The sequence below is a fragment of the Saimiri boliviensis genome, chromosome 8, assembly GCF_048565385.1.
Source record: "Saimiri boliviensis isolate mSaiBol1 chromosome 8, mSaiBol1.pri, whole genome shotgun sequence".
Taxonomy (NCBI): domain Eukaryota; kingdom Metazoa; phylum Chordata; class Mammalia; order Primates; family Cebidae; genus Saimiri; species Saimiri boliviensis.
Window position 1 is genome coordinate 99,503,578 of NC_133456.1, and position 18,461 is coordinate 99,522,038.

General features: G+C 45.3%; 1 protein-coding gene across 3 annotated transcripts in view; it reads left to right on the forward strand.

The window, feature by feature from the left end:
• The first annotated feature begins 7,041 nt into the window (after positions 1 to 7,041).
• The window catches only part of PIP4K2A (phosphatidylinositol-5-phosphate 4-kinase type 2 alpha), a 172,618-nt gene continuing 161,198 nt past the window's right edge, over positions 7,042 to 18,461 (forward strand). Inside the window, exon 1 of one of the 3 annotated variants that reach the window (XM_074404926.1) lies at positions 7,042 to 7,467. In XM_074404926.1, the coding sequence (XP_074261027.1) occupies positions 7,324 to 7,467 (144 nt within the window). In that variant the 5' untranslated portion in view covers positions 7,042 to 7,323. Of the gene's footprint in view, positions 7,468 to 8,371; positions 8,619 to 18,461 lie in introns of those variants that run through there. The other 2 variants (XM_003930664.4, XM_074404927.1) reach the window with 2 other exon arrangements.

The following is an 18,461-nucleotide window of genomic DNA, read 5'->3' on the forward strand; positions in this document are numbered from 1 at the left end:
TATAAAGGTAGATATGGTCAAAGTGTAATATCCTTCACACAGGTTTCTGTCTTCCATCATGGGAGGCTAGCTCAAGTTCTCATGTTCCTGCTTGGGGAGTGGAGAAGGTGGGGTGGTCGGTGAATGGTTAGTCTGCGCATCACGTGCTTTTTACTCCATCTTCTCCCAGTCCAATCTCCCCAAGTCAGGCTAACCAGATAGGTGCCAACTAACTGGTAGACTACTGGAATGGCTGCCACTGTCCAGGAAGTCCCAGCCAGCTACAGAAGCCAGAAGAATCACCACTGATATTTAAATTGGAGTGGAAAACCCCAACCGGCTAGCATGAAACCACAGCCAGTACAGGAAGGGTTTGGATAGTATAGCCAACCCCTGGAACTCCCAGATAGCAAGATGTGCTGCGTCACATCAATAACTTATGCCCCCCAAAATAACTCACGTGTCACAGTTGAATTTTGAAGCCCATTTATTGCATCGGTAGCTCACTTATTGCTTTTTGGCTAAATTTGACAGCTGATGCACTTGAAGAATGGGCTTCCAACATAGTAATTTTGCATGGCAAAGCTCAGGGTGACTTTGTAGAAGACTGAATGGAATTGTCTCACATCTTGCTCGGATATCTTCATAAAGCAAGGAAAAGCACAAAGCTTCCAAATAGCACTAAGTCAAAAAATCTACCAGTTTCCTTTTCTCAAAGAAGAATTGGAATTGAAATTATTTGATTGATAGTTTTTCTGTTTTATTAAACAGAGTAATATAAAAAATAAGAGTATCTACCCTATTCAACCTCTTCTTCTGTTCTTGTATACCTTAGACAACATAATATCTACACCACACAGTTTTATGACACTAAATAAAGTTGATTATAGTAAAAGAAAGCAAAAACAAAACCAGAGCAACAAGAAGTATAAAGTTGGTATTGGGGGCTGTGCACAGTGGCTCACACCTGTAATCCCATCACTTTGGGAGGCCAAGGTGGGGGGATCACTTGAGGTCAAGAGTTCTAGACCAGCCTGGGCAACATAGGGAGACCTTGTATCTACAAAAAATACAAGAATTAGCTGGGCATGGTGGTGCACACCTATAGTCCCAGCTGTTAGGGAGGCTGGAGGCAGGAGGATCACTTGAGCCCAGGAGGTTGAGGTTGCCACGAGCCATGATTATGCCACTGCACTCCAGCCAGGGGCACAGAGGGAGACCCTATCTCAAAAATGATTAAATAAATAAATAAAACCATATTAGTATTGAGAACCTTTTAAATCCTCTTGATATTTCCTTTCTTCTTTTTAATTTTTTTTTTTTTTTTTTTTTTTTTTTTGAGACAGAGTTTCGCTCTTGTTACCAAGGCTGGAGTGCAATGGCGCGACCTTGGCTCACCGCAACCTCCGCCTCCTGGGTTCAGGCAATTCTCCTGCCTCAGCCTCCTAAGTAGCTGGGATTACAGGTACGTGCCACCATACCCAGCTAATTTTTTGAATTTTTAGTAGAGACGGGGTTTCACCATGTTGACCAGGATGCTCTTGATCTCTTGACCTCGTGATCCACCCGCCTCGGCCTCCCAAAGTGCTGGGATAACAGGTGTGAGCCACCGCGCCCGGCCCTTCCTTCTTTCTTCTTAATGAACACGGCTACTGGAGCCTTTTTCCATTTGTGATGGGTTTGCCATCTGGATGATAACATCCCACCAGGCAAATGCCAAAGGATGTGGCTGTTGAGGAGGGCCTGCATTCTTCTTGACTCACAGAACCACATGCCATTCTCGAAGTCACATTCCCTTGATCTTCCTTCTCTAGCCATGTGTCTCTTCCAGTTGGTGAATGTTGATAGTTTGGGTTCTTCAAGCCTTGACAAGGTAAGCAGTTTGAACCAGTTGCTGAACCAAGAACAAGCAGGACATATACTTTGTCTCATTAGCATGCAAACTCCGAAGAAAAACAGTGGTCAAATTGCTAGGTGGCTAAATCCACATGTAGTTATCTAGCCCTCGAGTTTAAGTCTAACCTAATTTCCTAAGTATTTCTGAATGGAACCTTGCACAGAACATTGTCTAGCTATGCAAACTTTATCTGTAACTTTGTTATGAGACATAAAACATTTCTTTTTCTTTATTCACAAAAATTTCACCATAGGTGCTATGAGAAAGGGAGTATGCTGGGTTTACTGAGAGGCCCTAGAAGCAGGTACACCATGGTCCTTGCCTTCAAACTTTCTTATCACTCAAGAAATTACTTTTTACATTTCTCTAGATCTCAGTTGTCTATGTAATGCATACAGTTTGAGAATCGGATTACACACTTTTGAGGTAACTTCATTATTCTTTTCTTTTTTATTTTTAGAGACAGTCTTGCTCTGTTGCCCAGGCTGGAGTAAAGTGGCATAGTCATAGTTCACTATAACCTCAAACTCCCAGGCTCAAGCAATCCTCCCGCTTTGGCCTGCTGAAGCTCTGGGATGACAGGCGTGAGCTAAGGTCATTTCTGTGACTCTAGAGCTCTTGCATCACACATACACTCCACAGAGCACAAAGCTAATGTGAAAGGTTATTGGCAAAATCATTTAATGAGGCAGGAGATGGCTGGAGGCCAGGTGTTCAAGGCTGTAGTGAGCTGTGATCTTGACACTGCACTCCAGCCTGGGTGTCAGAGTGAGACCCTGTCTCAAACGATAAATAAATAAATAAGTCATTTAATGATGTATCGTGAATGGCATTGTGTTAGATGCCAATCAAAACATGTAAATCACCAGAAATTCTTTCCTTCGAAAGATGCAAGTCTTCTCATAACTACCTAAAAATACCACTCTGTGCCCCTATCTGTCCCTCACATGATTGGCCTCTGCACCCACCCATAGATTGCTGCTTTCCTAAGGTGGAGCCTCTCCTGCAACAGGTATCCATCTGCCCCTCCTCTAGGCTCATTCAGCACTCCATCTTCACTAAATTCAGTTTCTTTGGCAGTTGCAAGCTTATTGCCTTGAATTATTAATATAAAATTAAGTATAATACGCTATTATGGAACAAATAAATGCTACGGAAACACTGAGGTGGAAGGATTAATTTGAATTAGGAGGATCAGAAAGCATCAGGGAAGAGACAATTTTTGAGTCTAATTGTTTTCAAGGGCAGGATCTGGTAAAGGAGTTTAGGTCTGGTGGTGGTGAAAAGCAATAATTGATGATGATGGTAAACTTTCAAGCTGGTCAATGAAATTTGTAAAATAAATGAGCTTCCAACTGGGGTAACTGAGTATTATGAATGCCATTTCTAACATAATACAAGAAATAAAGTAACTTGTGAAATGGGGAAAGATGTCAAACTTGCTTTTAGATACTTTTTTTTTTTTTTTTTTTAATATTAGGGTCTTGCTCTGTTGCCCAGGCTGGAGTGCAGTGGTGCAGTCATAGCTACAGTGTCAGTGATCCTCCTGCCTCAGCCTCCCAAGTAGCTGAAACCACAGGGTATATACCACCATGTGCGGCTAATTTAAAACATTTTTTTTTTTTTTTTTTGGTATAGATGAGATCTCACTATTATATCCAGGCTACTCTTGAACTCCTGGGCTCAAGTGATTCTCCTACCTTGGCCTCCCAAAGTGCTGGGATTTACAGGCATGAACCACTGCACCCAGCCAGTTTTAGACACTTTTAAAAGATGCCTGCGGATAAATGATGTCAAAATGTGCAACCAAGCACTTTTCTGAGGTCAGAGGAGAGTTCATGAGTTATTTGCAGGCACTCTACATTTTCCGTTGTGTTGTCTGGTTTACAAAGGGCTTTCATAGCCATTTTCTACTGTTGATTTTGATTGTAACAAACATCCTATAAAATAGGTAAGGCAGGATTATATTACTAGGTCCAGAGTAGTTCCTAAAGTGACATTTCTGTCTGATGATACCTGTTATTAACACAAAGAACTCAAAGCGGGGGGAGGTTAAGTGATTTGCTCAAGTAAGTGGGAGACCTACTTAAGGTCTCCCTTTTTTTTTTTTTTTTTTTTTTGCTCAAGCTCAGTCCCTTGTTGTCTCACTAAAAATTTAGGTTTTCGATTTTTTTAAACCACTAAGAGTACTGATGATGGATGGTGGAGGAGCAGATATCATTTTGGATGAAAGCAAGCAGGAAAGAACTACGAGAGGACTTTGGGGTAAACTTGTGTTTAAAAAACAGTCAAAGAAAGAATAGGAGCAAATGAAGGTGACCATATGACCACCCCTCAACCCCTGACGAGGCTCAAGATCCTACAGGGATAATGGCCTGCTGTCCTTCATCTCTGTGATACAACCCACCTACCAAGGGCACAGTAGGTATCTACTATATTTGAGTGGAGTACTAATGACAACGGACAACATACGGCAGGTCCTCAAATAATGTAAGTTTGATCAACGTTGTTTTGTTATATGTTGATGAGGAAAAAAAAATGGATTTCTAGCTGGGGCCACTGCATTTGCACGTTCTTCTCATGTCTACAAGGGTTTTCTTTGGGTACTCTGGTTTCCTCTCACATTTTTTTTTTTTTTTTGAGACAGAGTTTTGCTCTTTTTGCCCAGGCCAGAGTGCAGTGGTTCGATGTCGGCTTCACTGCAACCGCCGCCTCACAGGTTCAAGCAATTTTCTTGCCTCAGCCTCCTGAGTAGCTGGGATTACAGGTGCCCATTGTCACACCCAGCTTATTTTTTGTATTTTAGTAGACGCAGGGTTTCACCGCGTTGCCGAGGCTTGTCTTGACCTCCTGAGCTCAGGCAATCCACCCACCTCAGCCTCTCTAAGTGCTGGGATTACAAGTGTGAGCCACCGCACCCAGCCTCCTCTCACAACTTAAAGACATGCACGTTCAGTTCATAGGCTTGTTTACATGATACCACTAGTTTTTCCTTTTATTTATTTTTTTAAGAGATGGGATATCCATCTATCACCCAGGCTGGAGTGCAATGGCATAATCGCAGCTTACTGCAGCCTCCAACTCCTGGACTCAAGCAATCTGCCTACCTCAGCCTCCTGAATGGCTGAGACTGCAGGTGCGTACGACCATGCCCTGTTTTGTATTTATGGTAGAGGTGGGGTTTCATCCTATTGCTCAGGCTTGTCTCCAACTACAGGGCTCAAGCAATCAACCTGCCTCATGCCTCCCAAAGTGCTGGGACTACAGGCATGAGCCACCACCCCCATCTTAAATGGCCCTAGTTTAAGTAAATTGTGTGTGTGTGTGTGTGTGTGTGTGTGTGTGTGTGTGTGTGTGTGTAGGTGGGTGGGTGCATCTTGCAATAGAATGGCATCCTATCCAGGGATGGTTCCCACATTTTGCTCAAGCTGAGCTGCTGGGATAGGCTCCCACTATCTGTGACCTTGAACTGGAATAAATGAGTTGGAAAAATGAATGAATCCATGAAACAAATGACTGTAAAATAAAAATATGTAAGTGTACAATAATCATAAAAATGTATGACAATGAATGAGGTAGGAGAGCACTCAGCTACCATATTTGTGATAGTTTTTAAATCTCATGGTAGCAGCAGGTCCTCCTGACAACTTTTTGCTTTTCACTTATGTCTTGATTTAACCCAGCACCACAGCAACCATTACTCACTGATTGACCAGAAATTTGACAAAGCATTATCTTGTTTTTGTCAATCTTTAAAAAATGTAGGTGGGCCTGGTGCAGTGGCTGGCGTCTGTATTCTCAGCACTTTGAAAGGCTGAGGTGGGCAGATCCCTTGAGCCTGGGAGTTCAAGACTAACCTGGGCACCATGGTGAAACCCTATCTCTACCAAATAGAACTTAGCCAGGTTCATGCCTGTAGTCTCAACTACGGGGGAGGATGAGGTGGAAGAATCACCTGAGCCTGAGGAAGTAGAGCCTGCAGCGGACTGTGATTGCCCCAGGGCACCCGCAGCCTGGGAGCAATGCCCCATCTCAAGGGGGAAAAAAAATTTAAAAGGCGGTATAGCTTACATTTATTTCAATGTTTAATATTAGAAGTGTTTTGAGTCTTTACTTTGAAGTTTGGTGATGTTTCTGTGACCAGAAATAATGCTGTAGGAACTTAACTCTTTTTGAAATGTTAGCCTATGACAAATTTGGTTTTGTTTTATGTTGTTTTGCTTAAGGCGATAGTTTCCAAGAACCTATTCAGTGAGGACTGGTGGACTGGGTCAGAGTAAATACATTGTACAGGATGAAGACTGCGGGGGCGACATGGGGGCAGCAGGGTTTTAGACATACTTGGAATGGCAGCTTCCTGAAGTAAGCCAGGTATTCTCATCATAATAACGGGTTACATTAGGTGTATCTGGAGGAAGACAGTGAACGGATTTCCACGGAAGAAGTTGAATGCATTGGAAAACAGGCAGGGATGGCAAGGACCACGGTGATGGATTCCAAGCAGAAGATGCACTTTGGGGCACGACTCTCCCGGTTAAGCCAGGGGCTCTGGATGAGGGTCCCAGGGTCCTGCCCTGGGCACGGAGTGGGGTGGCAGTGACAGTAGAAACTATTAGGTGGGAGTCTCCCTCTTGAATGACTTGAGGCGGCCCATATCGAGGGTCTGAAAGGCCCCACGGTGAATGGCACAACGGTATTAAGTTCATCTCCGAGACTGACCAGAAACGTGGCCAGGTCCTTCCCCTCGGTGCCGGGAAGCCCAGGTCTCCCTGCAGCATTTCGCGCCTCGCTGGGTCTCCCGACTCGCGGCGTGGGCGAGCGCGGGTCCGTGAGCTTCCCTCCTTCGCCTGATCGACGCCTGGGGACTCCTCTCCCCAACCTCCTCGCTCTGCCCTCCCTGTCCTCTCCCTCCTCGGGGAGCCGCAGGAGACGCCAGGCCGGGGTCTGCGGGCTCTCCGCGCGCACCCCGCGGCCTCCTCCGCGGGCCGGGAGCGAACGTCCCGAGCTCGCCCAGGCACAGGGGACGGCCGGGTCGCAGCGGAGCCGGGGCGGGAGGGCGCAGCCTAACGGTCCGGCGGCCGCGCCCCGCGCCCCGCGCCCGGCGCCCCGCCCGCGGCGCCGCGGTCGCCTCCCGCCCCCTGCGTCATGACGCCGGCGCCCAACGCGGAAGCCGCTCGCGGAGCGCCGGGTCCAGCCGCGGGCTGAGCGCGGAGCCGCGGCGGGCGCGGGATCCGGGCCGGGGCACGAGCCGAGCGCAGCCTGCCGGGCCAAGCGGGCGGAGCGAGCCGAGCGGGGCCGAGCGCGCCAGCGGCGGAGGCAGGCGGAGCGGAGCGCGGCGCGCCGGGGCCGCCACCGGGGGGATGCGGCTACCTTCCCGGGCCGGGGTGTAGAGAGGGCGGGTCCCCGGCCTCGGGAGCGCGGCGGTGGAGGGGACGGAGGAGGCGGCCATGGCGACCCCCGGCAACCTAGGGTCCTCCGTCCTGGCGAGCAAAACCAAGACCAAGAAGAAGCACTTCGTAGCGCAGAAAGTGAAGCTGTTTCGGGCCAGCGACCCGCTGCTCAGCGTCCTGATGTGGGGGGTAAACCACTCGGTAAGGGCTCGGCTGCGGCGCGCGGTCCCCTTCCTTCTCCTCTTCTTCCTCCTCGCTCCCCTCCTCCTCCGGCTGCAGCTGCTGCGGGGCGGGGAGCCCCAGCCTGCCCTGGCCCTCCGGCTGCTCGCCCGCCTCGGAGCCTCCAGCCCCGCGGCGCGCGCCCCCAAGCCCTCCGGGCCCCCCGAGCACCATTTGCGCCCCATTTAGACCTAGGACCGGCTGCGGGACTGGGGTCCCGTGTGCGTGTGAGTTTCACGGTTGGTGCCAGTGCCCGTGCCGCCCCCCGTTCGCCCGCCTGCCCGCGGGTCTGTGCCCGCAGCCTGGGAAGTGGTTAAGTTTGTGCGGGGCAAGGCGCCGCTTCGGCTGTCAGCCCCGGCGGGGGCTGCTGGGGGCCGAGTCTCGGCGACCGCTGCCCAGTGTGGGGGCGGCGCGGCGCCCGCGTCCTCCGCCGGCTGGCGGGTGTACCTGTCCCGGACTGGGCGCGGGCGAGCCTCCCACGGGGGCACTGGGGCGAGGATACCGGAGAGCGAGCAGATTTGGGGCAGCAGCTTTAGTGGTTAGGTCTTTTCTTTTTCCTTTAAAGGCAATATTATTGGGCACAATTCGGCTTTTTGGCAAAGCAGCAGCCGATGTAAATATGGCTCTGGCGTCGGGCGACATCCTGCGCCTCTCCCGCATCGCCCTGTCGCTGTGCGGGCTGGAGAGCCCTTGGCGGGGAGTCTTCCTCCCCTCGTCGCCTACCCCCACTTTGGGGAGCCGGGCAGAAGTCACCGACTGCGGAAGGGTGGCCGGGGTGGAGACGGCAGGCAAGGGTCCTGGCAGGCGCGGGCGGAGGGGGTCCGGAGTTGGCCGCGCCCGCTGTGGGGGTGGGGGGGGGGTGGGAAATGCTGGAGGAGAACGCGTGGAAAGGTTAGCGTCACTCACAGTCGGGGGTTGGAGGATGCGCTGCTGCGGGCTATGCGGACTGCGGTTCGAGGGTCTGAAATAGCCTCCTGCTGATCTGACAGCGAGAAACTCCTGCAGTTTTAATCCAGTTAGATAGGATCTGGAAACATGATCGGAGCTGTTGGCTCAGCCAGGAAAGTTTAAATGAGCCTGTGAATTTTGACCATGACCTTAGCCACTGCAGTCACTTAGCATTTGGGAAAAGTGTAAGTCCGCTTCCCCTGCTTTTGATTTCGATGACTGTCTGTATGTCCTTTTCAGCGTAATGGAAATGACTGAAAACCATGTTGGTTTTTTTAAAAAAGAACACTCTCAATGTAGTGAAGTTGTCTAAAAATGCCTCAAAAGCATCGTTTTTGTATTTTTCTTCCCCAAGTTGAGCAGGGGGAAGGGCGAAACAGTATCAGGATTGATCGTGTTTGCATGGAGTGTTTTTGAAAAAGTTGAGAAATGATTATTTTTATCCAGCTTAATGACTGATTCACTGAAGTTCATTTTAACTTCCTGACAACTTCTTTAGCTATCTGGGAGTGCAAGTTGTTGCAAGAGCATGCATTACCGCACCAAAAACTCCTCTCCCAAGTTTTATTACAGAAAATGAAACGCTGTTTTTCCTATGCAATAAGTTTATAATGTAGAGTTACATATAATTTTGGTAAGCTCTTTTATTATTTGTTATTAGTTTTGGGTCCCTTATTACTAGAATAGAAACATAATTTTTTTTTAAAAAAAGGACGAATACTGTAGTGCTTACTCATATTTATGGTGCCTTTATCTCCTTTGGAGTTCTGGTGTTTTGGTATGGAGAGTCTTTCTGTCTCGGGGTTTAATTTAGTAAGATAGTGTCAACAATATGCTGCCGAAAAAGAGTGTGCTTTCTGGGAACTCGTCTGGGTTCCAGTTTGCCTTAGAAAATCTTGTAATCGTTCATGTTTTACTGTAACCACTTACGTTGCTACCTTATATTTATGAATTGCTACATTTATTTTAGAGTTTCTTGCTCATTGAAAATATTTTGAAACTACTTAAGTGTTTCATAGTGTATGACTTGTAAATATTATATTTGGGGTTATTTTCTTTTGCTCTCAAGAAAAGTTTGCAATTTTAAGTATCCACAACCAAAGGAGTGAAGTTTCCATTTCATGTATATCAATGTAAGCATGTAATTCATTCAGCAGATACATTGGGCACATACAGTGTCAACTACTATGGGAAGGATTGCTAAAACACCTGTAATATTTTTGTCCAAATATCTTTATTTTGAGGACTCTGAGTTGACATAAGAAAGGTCTCTTTCACAGCCTTCTTTTTCAAAATGTCTATTTCCTATGCTATTTTTGAAAAAAGAATGGATGTGTAATATAAACCTGAAATCTAAACACTTAGATGCCATGTATTTCTGGTTTGATTTCATTTTAGGTGACAATGTCTGATATTAGGTAAATGTTTTACATGACCTTCTGTGCACCAAAGTTTTTGGTATACAGGTAATCGGAGAATAAATACATCAACAGTCTGAACAAACAAGCATGGTGTTGTATATGAGCACCTTCCACATTCTGTGGTAAAATGCTCATTGGATTGGCGCTTTAAATCTTTCTTAAACTCTAATTTAGGCATCCCCAAACTATGGCCCGAGGGCCGCATGCGGCCCCCTGAGGCCATTTATCCCCCCCCCCCACCGCACTTCAGGAAGGGGCACCTCTTTCATTGGTGGTCAGTGAGAGGAGCACAGTATGTGGTGGCCCTCCAACGGTCTGAGGGACAGTGAACTGGCCCCCTGTGTAAAAAGTTTGGGGACGCCTGCTCTAATTGTTGACCTCGGGCATGTTAAGGTCAGGTTTTTGCATCAGTGTTTACACCTGTGAACTAGGGCTGTTTGGATGATTTCCAGGTTGTTTTCTAACTCAAGATTCTACTGCTTTTTCAGTCTATGAGGTGCACAGTGTTATACCAGGATTTGTAGAATACTTTATAATACAAGTTGTCTTACTATTATAGCTTTCCAAATGCAGCAACATTCAGGGAATTTTTAAGACCTTGACTAGATGGAAAGGAAATCTATGGTGATTTTAAGAGACTGTGAACTAAGTTTGTTATATTGAATGTAGCTGAACTGCATTGCAGTCTATTAAGCTAAAGTCGATGTGATTGAAATGTAACAACTTGCAATTAAGGTGAAAATGTTCAAGTCTTCTGAGGTGGTAATGAAAATCTTGATTTGGGCAATAATCAGAGTTGGGAATAAGCCTGCCATTGTGTGCTTAATTTGATATGTTACTGCTTTCTAACTTAAAATACTCATCAGTGAATGAATCATTGCCAATTTTTATTTTAAGTATTTTAAGCAAAGAATATAACTGAATACATAAAGGAGAAAGTGACTTAGGAAGGCAGTTTTGTCTTGTTACATTTAGAATTACACTAAAAATGATCAAGCAGTAAGCATCTTAAGATGATATTTTAATAGTGTGGGGAGCATGTTGAATGATACGAGCCAAGACTTGTTTTAAATAGATATTCTAAAAGACTTTTACACACAGTGCAATGTGAGCCTTTTAGAAATTAGTATTTTAAAACCTGTATAAATATCCAAAGGAAAACATTATCTGTATGGAGAAATCTTAAAGCACATAAAACTTGTTTAAAACAAATATAGTATTTAGAAGTGGCCAAGTATTGATGTTAGAGGCTTTTGGTTTAAAGCTGTAGAAGTTCAAATGAGCTTTGGCAAACATTTTGGGTATTGAGGGGTTTGGGGGGCCTATCACAGTAGAAGGAAAGATTGAACAAAACCATGTGAAGAGCTGGGTGCTGGAGAGTGTGAGTGCGTGAGTGCGTGAGACTTTTCTGTACCCTTTGGCTCTGTTCTCCTTCATAGATGACTGATTTCCTCCACAGAGCAGGGAATGAAGGGTTCCTGTATTTCACATTTTGTCTTTTCTGCTCCCTGAAAGGGCTTCCTGTCTCTAATTTAGTTATAAAAATCCCATGGAAGGATTCCACTTGAGATTGGTCTAGCTTTAGTCATTTGTGGCCATCCCTTGGACTAAGTAGTTATAAAAACATGGCAGTGCCTGCCTGTTGGCCTTGGGGAAAGAACAGTCCCCAGAGAGGGGAAAGGGCCTGCCAGGCAGTGTCAGACAGGACTCTGTCCTGCTGATAGAGCTGGATGCTTCTGGATGTCTTTGGGTACTTCCCATGGGCATCTGTAAGGGCCAGCCTGATGAATGCCGTGTGCTGTGGGGTGTGGATTGGAGAACTTGTGGTGTCCCTGGTGGAGCATCAGTAGCTTTGATTATTTTTTCCACAGGCTCTGGGACTTGGAATAAATGAAGACTATATTGGGCACATCATAATTTTTTGTTTGGGTTCATGGGTTTTTATTTGGGCACTGAAAAAAGATAAGGAAACTGAGGACCTTGACTTAATAGGATATAATAAAGCAATGAGATTAAAATTAGAGTTTTCTAGACATTAGATGAGATTCTTGAGTGGAACCCAGCTACCATTCATTCAAGAACTAGTCTCCTCACACTATTTTTTTGTTCTTTTTAACCTTCAATGGAAGGAAACACACCAAGCGGACATACAGAAAGTTTATTAGGGAAGTTGTTTTATACTCCCTAAAACTTGGGATTATATCCAGAGAACAGAATACATTTCCTCTCCATTTATTAGATACTTTAGAGTGAACTTTAAGCATTTATACTTAGAGTGAACCCTAAGTATTTATACTTAGTACTTAGTGTTACTTAGTACTTAGAGTTACTAAACTTAATTACTCAGAATGATGCCCCATGTCAGGTCAATGATTTCTCTTTCCAGGTGCCTTGATCTGCTGTGCCTTTAGAAGGGTTGCCAGCAAGAATTATAAACCAGCAAATCTACCTTAAATTGATTAGAAAATGCAGTCAGCCAGAGTAATTAATTCTGCTAGCATAGCCTTTGAAATACAAATTTTGGAATTGAAGGGAATTGGCGCAATTTGGCAAAAATGGTTTGTAGTTGGACAGATGAGGTTCATATGCTGACTTTGGCATTGTTGGGAACTTTGAGCAGGTGATTCAGTCACTTGAGCCTCAATTTATATATTTTTAAAATGCGGATAATGAGGATGACCTCACAGGGTTGAGGGTTAAATGAGATACTGTATTTAAGGCCTAGTACTGTAATTAGCACATCATAAGTATTCAGTAAATGATGCCTAAAAATAATAAAGTTCAAATGCAGTTAGGATAGTGATATATTAAAAGAATCAGATCCCTGTTTCTCAAAATTTAAGGGGCATATCAATCACTTGGGGACTTTAAAAAAATGCAGACTCTGCTGGGCAGGTGGCTGGTGCCTGTAATCCTAGCCATGCATTGGGAGGCTGAGGCAGGAGGATCACTTGAGGCCAAGATTTGAAGACCAGCCTGGGCAGCACAGCAAGAACCTGTCTCTACAAAAAATTAAAAAACAGATGCACATGGCAGCACACACCTGTAACCTGAACTGTTCAGGAAGCTGAGATGGGAGGATCATCTATGTCCAGGAGGTTCAGGCTGCAGGGAGCCGTGGTTGTGCAGTGCACTCTAGCTTGGGTGACAGATCGAGGCTCCAACTAAATAAAAAATGAAATTAAAATGCAGAGTCTTAATTCAGAGATCTGGTGGACATGCTGCCTGAGACTGTGATTGATCACACTCTTGAGTGGTGCTGATGCTGCAGGTCCACAGGCTATGTAGCAGTAGAAGGAAAGACTTCACCACTAAGGATTCCTCCTCCAGCCCCAACTGTATGTGATGAGCCCTTAGAAGAATAGTGGCCCCATGAGATCAGAAAATTTGGGACAAGAAATTGGGAGTTGGAAAGGGACACAAGCAATTAAGATTTAAGAATGGGGAATTGTAGGTGGTGGTGGGTGGATCCTGCAGTTAGAGTACTATGTGGGATGCTGGAAAGGTGTGATTGGAGTTTGAGAGCCACTAGGGCTAGGATAGACCATTGAGACCTGCCCATACAGAATTGGTAAGTCAGATCTCCACTGGAGGAACGGGGACCCCATGGACACTTAGCTTTGTGGTAAGGACAAAGGAAAAAGAAACAGGAAGCAAGAGAAAACAGAAGTTGGCAGAATTAGATGCTCCCAAGTGCTTGAGGGTCATGGCTGTGCTTGAGCTAAAGTGGTTGATTGGGGAGGAGGGTGTGAAAATTTAACGACCTAAGGAATGAATGAGTAGAAGTGGAGGAGGCAACTCTTCTTTTTTGGGAGGTAAGTAGAAGGAAGATGTAAGGTGACATTGACATTTTGTTAGGAATACCTGGTAGTTTCCTTGACTCAATCTCTTTGTTTCCCTTCCCACCTCTGTGATTCCTAACCAGATTTGTTTCCCTCTTTCTTTGACCGATATTAAAACGTCCTAGCTTATTTCCCTGTTTCTGCATTTATACACGTTTCTTTTCCTTTTTGTGCCAGGGACTCCTGTGGCAGTCCAGTGAAGGCCATAGATTCCCTTCTCAGAATGAGGCTTTTAAAGGAATAAATGAAAATACAAAGGATATGTCCTACCAAGTTCAAGGATCCCTTTAATTCTATTCACGGACCACTTGGGAGTTCATGGAACCCCATTAAGAACCCTTGCAAGAATAAGATGGGGATAGTGTGGGGTGAGAAAGTGGGGAGAGCATGCAGCAGCCAGGAAGAATACTCAAGGGGGAAACATGCATAGGCTGAATTCATTACCTGCCTGGGTCACAGTGCCTAGTACTTGAGATTTACAGCTGTACCCTTAACCACTGAGCTGTGCTGCCTGGGCCAGGCTCAAAAGTCATTCATTTCTTTGAGTTCTTTTATTTTCTTAGTCTTAAGAGCTGTTCTTGGATGTACAGAGTATTAGCTGTTAACATGTGAGAGAACTACTTGAAAAACTGTTTTTCCTTTACAGAAAGATATCATTGCTAATGTTCAAAGCATATGGGGAGATAACAAATACATTATTTATGAAAAATGTAGGGAATTTTAAAACAGTAACTTACCTAAAGCTAAGCCTTGCAACTCTAAATCTTTATAGTTTTTCAGCTACCTGGGCACAGCGATTAAGAGCTCTGGAGCCAGTGTTTTGTTGGCTGTGTGACCTTGAACAAGTTATTTTGCCTCTCAGTTCCTTGTTTATAAAAGGGGGTAATAATAGTACCTACTTTGGAAGTTTGTTATATGGGTTAAATTAATTCATGCCTGCAAAATGCCTAAATAGTTGCTGGCACATAGTAAGTTTTTTAATATGTTAGCTCTCATTATTCCCATTCTTTAAAATAGAGATAGGGTTTTGCTTGATATGTTGGCCAAACTGGTCTCAAATTTCTGGCCTGAAGCAATCCTCTCACCTCAGCTTCCCTAAGTGCTGGAATTAGAGGCTTGAGCCACTGTGCCTATCCAATTTTTTTTTTTTTTTAAGTATCTTAAATGCTAAGGTGTAGCAAATTATTAGATTGTATGCTAAATCAATGGTTACTTTATCCCGTTTCATAGTAGAATATCACCTTGTGTACTTTTGAGTTATGAATTACCATTTTAGAATTATCCTTGTGCCCTTGCTTTACTTTGTGTATCTATTTTGTTATCATGTTCTTTCTTGTATTTTTCACACTTCCACTAGCAATTAGGTTCTTTGAAGTGTCAGAAATCTAATTCACCTTCATTACTTGGAAGTTATGTCAGCTAGTGACTTGATATTTCACCTTGTCTTTAAATATAGAAACAATGCAAGACGCGTCAGATGCAAAATGAATACATGTAGACCTTGTCCTCACATTGTGCATAACTGCAGGGGACACAGACATAAAATAAATATATGTACATAGCTGGGCATGGTGGCACGTGCCTGTAATCCCAGCCAATCAGAAGGCTGAGGCAGGAGAATTGCCTGAACCCAGGAGGCAGAGGTTGCAGTGAGCCGAGATCGTGCCATTGCACTCCAGCCTGGGTAACAAGAGCGAAACTCCGTCTAAATGAATGAATGAATGAATGAATGAATGAATGAATGTACAAATAACTACAGTGTCCAGAATGCTATGCTGGGGTGAAGGGTATTAAATAGAGTGTGCAGAATATAGGCCTCATGAAGAAGACAACTTTGAGCAAAGGCATGAAGTAGGTGAAGGGCTTAGACATGAGGCAATTTGGGAGAAGAGCATTTCCAACAGAGGGGTCAGTTGGTGCAAAGGCTCTGAGGCTGGTGCTTGCTTGGTCTGTTATGACTACTGCAGGGAAGCTGGTGTGGCTGGAGCACATCAAGAGTGGGGTATAGCGGAAGGAGATGGGGCCAAGGTGCTAACTAGGACTGGATCATGATTACTTCTGCCTGGGGGACTTGGAGAAACCTTGAGAGGAGGGCCTAAAAGGTTAAATAAAATCTCCAGGGCTGCAGAAGATGGGCGACGTGGTTCAGCTGTGTCCCCACTCACATCTAATCTTAAAATGTAGTTCTCATAATCCCCAGGTGCCGCTGGTGGACCAGCTGGAGATAATTGAATCATTAGGACGGTTTTCCCCATCCTATTCTCGTGATAGTGAGTGAGTTCTCATGAGATCGGATGGTTTTATATAAGGGGCTTCCCTTTCTGCTTGCCACTCATTCTTTTCCTTGCTGCTGCTATGTGAAGAAGGACGTGTTTGCTTCCCCTTCTGCCGTGATTGTAAGTTTCCTGAGGCCTCCTCAGCCCTGCAGAACTATGAGTCAGTTAAATCTCTTTCATTTGTAAGTTACCCAGTCTTGAGTATTTCTGCATAGCAGTGTGAGAACGGACTAATACAGTAGGGCAAGGCATATGCAGCCGAGGGTCGGACTGCTGGAAAAAGCAAGCAGAGCGGAGAATGTGAGTAGCTGGCTTTGGCTGTGGCTGTGGGCGCAGTGGCAGTCCAAAGGAACCTGTGAGAAATGCAGAGTCTTGGGCCTCTGCAGAGCTGCTGGAGCAGAATGTACATTTTAACAAGAGCCGGTGATCAACAGCATATTTAAGTTTGAGAAACACCTATCAGGGTAAATCTTTGGTTTCAAGCCCGGAGGTTCCTTAGATGTGCCTCGGGATGGTGGGAGGGGGCCAAGCTGGTGGGGGAATTTAGGCTTACTTCAGCTTCCTCCAGAACAGCCTGGTTTTTGTTCTCATTGTCATCTCTGCCTCTCTTTGTTTTTTCTTAAACTAGGGCACTGAATATAATATGTAAAGGGGGTAAAAAATGTCCTGCAGCCAAGAAGATTGAAAACTGCAGAGGAACAGAATGAGAATGTCAGGAGATGGCTAAAAGGGTACTTTGAGGCCACCTTTGAAGGGCCAAGTAGTTGATGTTTGCCAGAGAAAAGCTAACAGTTCTGACCAGGGTTTCTTTAAAATTTGCCACAAATCTCAAATGGCACTCGACCCGGAAGTTTTACTGCCTCTTTTAGTATTTTCTCGACTCTCTGAAGTCATTCTTCTTTTTCCGTTCCCCTTAAACTTCCACCTAGCGTCCTGCCCCTCCATCCTCCTCACGGCGTGTAACCTCATTTAGAAAGCATTGAACAAATAGAAGCCATCAGCTTCTGCCCTTCCTGCCATCCCATCTAAATTGTGGACAGCTGGGTCTGCCAGTCTGCACACGTGCTGGAGGGGCCGCCCTGCCTGGTTTGGCAGCTGCTAGCCATACAGGGCAATTTAAATTTCGGCTAATAAAACTTAAAATTCAGTTTTTCCTATCAGGTGCCCAGTAGCCACATGTGGTTAGTGGTTACTGGATCGGACAGTGAAGACACAGAAGATTCCCGCCATTGCAGTACCTTCCACTGACCTGGCTCACTGCTCCAGCGCTTCCCATCTTGAAAGCAAAATAAACTCTGCAATAACAACAGAAGCTGTCCTTCACCCTTCGTCTCTCGCTTTAGTTAGGGTCTTCTCAGGTTTTCTGTTCCTTTTTTGGGTGTTTTTTTTTTTTTTTTTTTTTGGCCTAGGCAATGAGCTTTTTGGCCTAGGCTGGAGTGCATGGTGCAGTCATGGTTCACTGCTGACTCAAACTGCTGGTCTCAAGTAGTCCTTCTGCTTCAGACTCCCTGAGTGCTAGGATTACAGATGTGAGTCACTGCACCTGCCTTGTTCCTTTTCTAGCAAGAGTGAAAGGCCTTGTCTAAAGCTGAGGTCTCCTATTTCTGTAGAGACACCCTAGTCCCCACCCTCAAGTTACCTGTCATGGTGTCCTTATTCCATTCTAGCTTTCACCTCCAGCACGCTGAGGAAGCTGCTCATGTCAGCGTCACTGGCAGTGCTCATGTTTTCAAATGGAGGGGGCTCCTTTTTTTCGTTTGTTTCTTGTTTTCCTTCTGCTTCACTGGCCACTCCTTCAGCATAGGCTTCTCTTTTGCTCAGTCTGGAAATGTTGGAATGCCCAGGGCCTCTGTCCGGGGTCACCTTCTAAAATTACATTTACTTTACCTACAGGATCTCATTTAGTCTTACGGCTTTTTATACCGTTTTACAGTGATGGTTGAGCAATTTTTAACTTCAGCTCTGACTTTCCTCTTGAGCTCTATATTCAGTTTCTTACCAGGTATCTTCACATGAATTCCTAGTAGACATCTCAGATGTCCCAAGCAGGCCCTCGATAACCTCCCCACACTCCACCCTGTCCTCATCATGCCTTCAACTGGCCTCTTCCCATCTCAGAAAATGGACCACCATAGACCCAGGTGTTCAAGCTTAACCCTAGAGACTAACCTTGATTATGGTTTTTCGCCACTCCTTCCCCATATCCCATTTTTGAATCCTGAATCCACATGCTTCCCTTTTTCTATTTGAATCCTCTTTCTTAGGAACACTATGGTAGCCTCCTGTTTGGTCTCCCGGCATTCACTCTTGCCCTGTTTCAGTCTACCTTCTCTGCAGCAGTGGCAGAGAAATCTTTCTGAATTGTACATGATTTTGTATCATGTCCTCAGTTAAACCTTCCAAAGGCTTTACGTTGCATTTAGAATAAAATCCAAACCTTTTCTGACCTGCAAGATCTTACTGGCCTGGGCCCCCCTTTACTTCTTAAC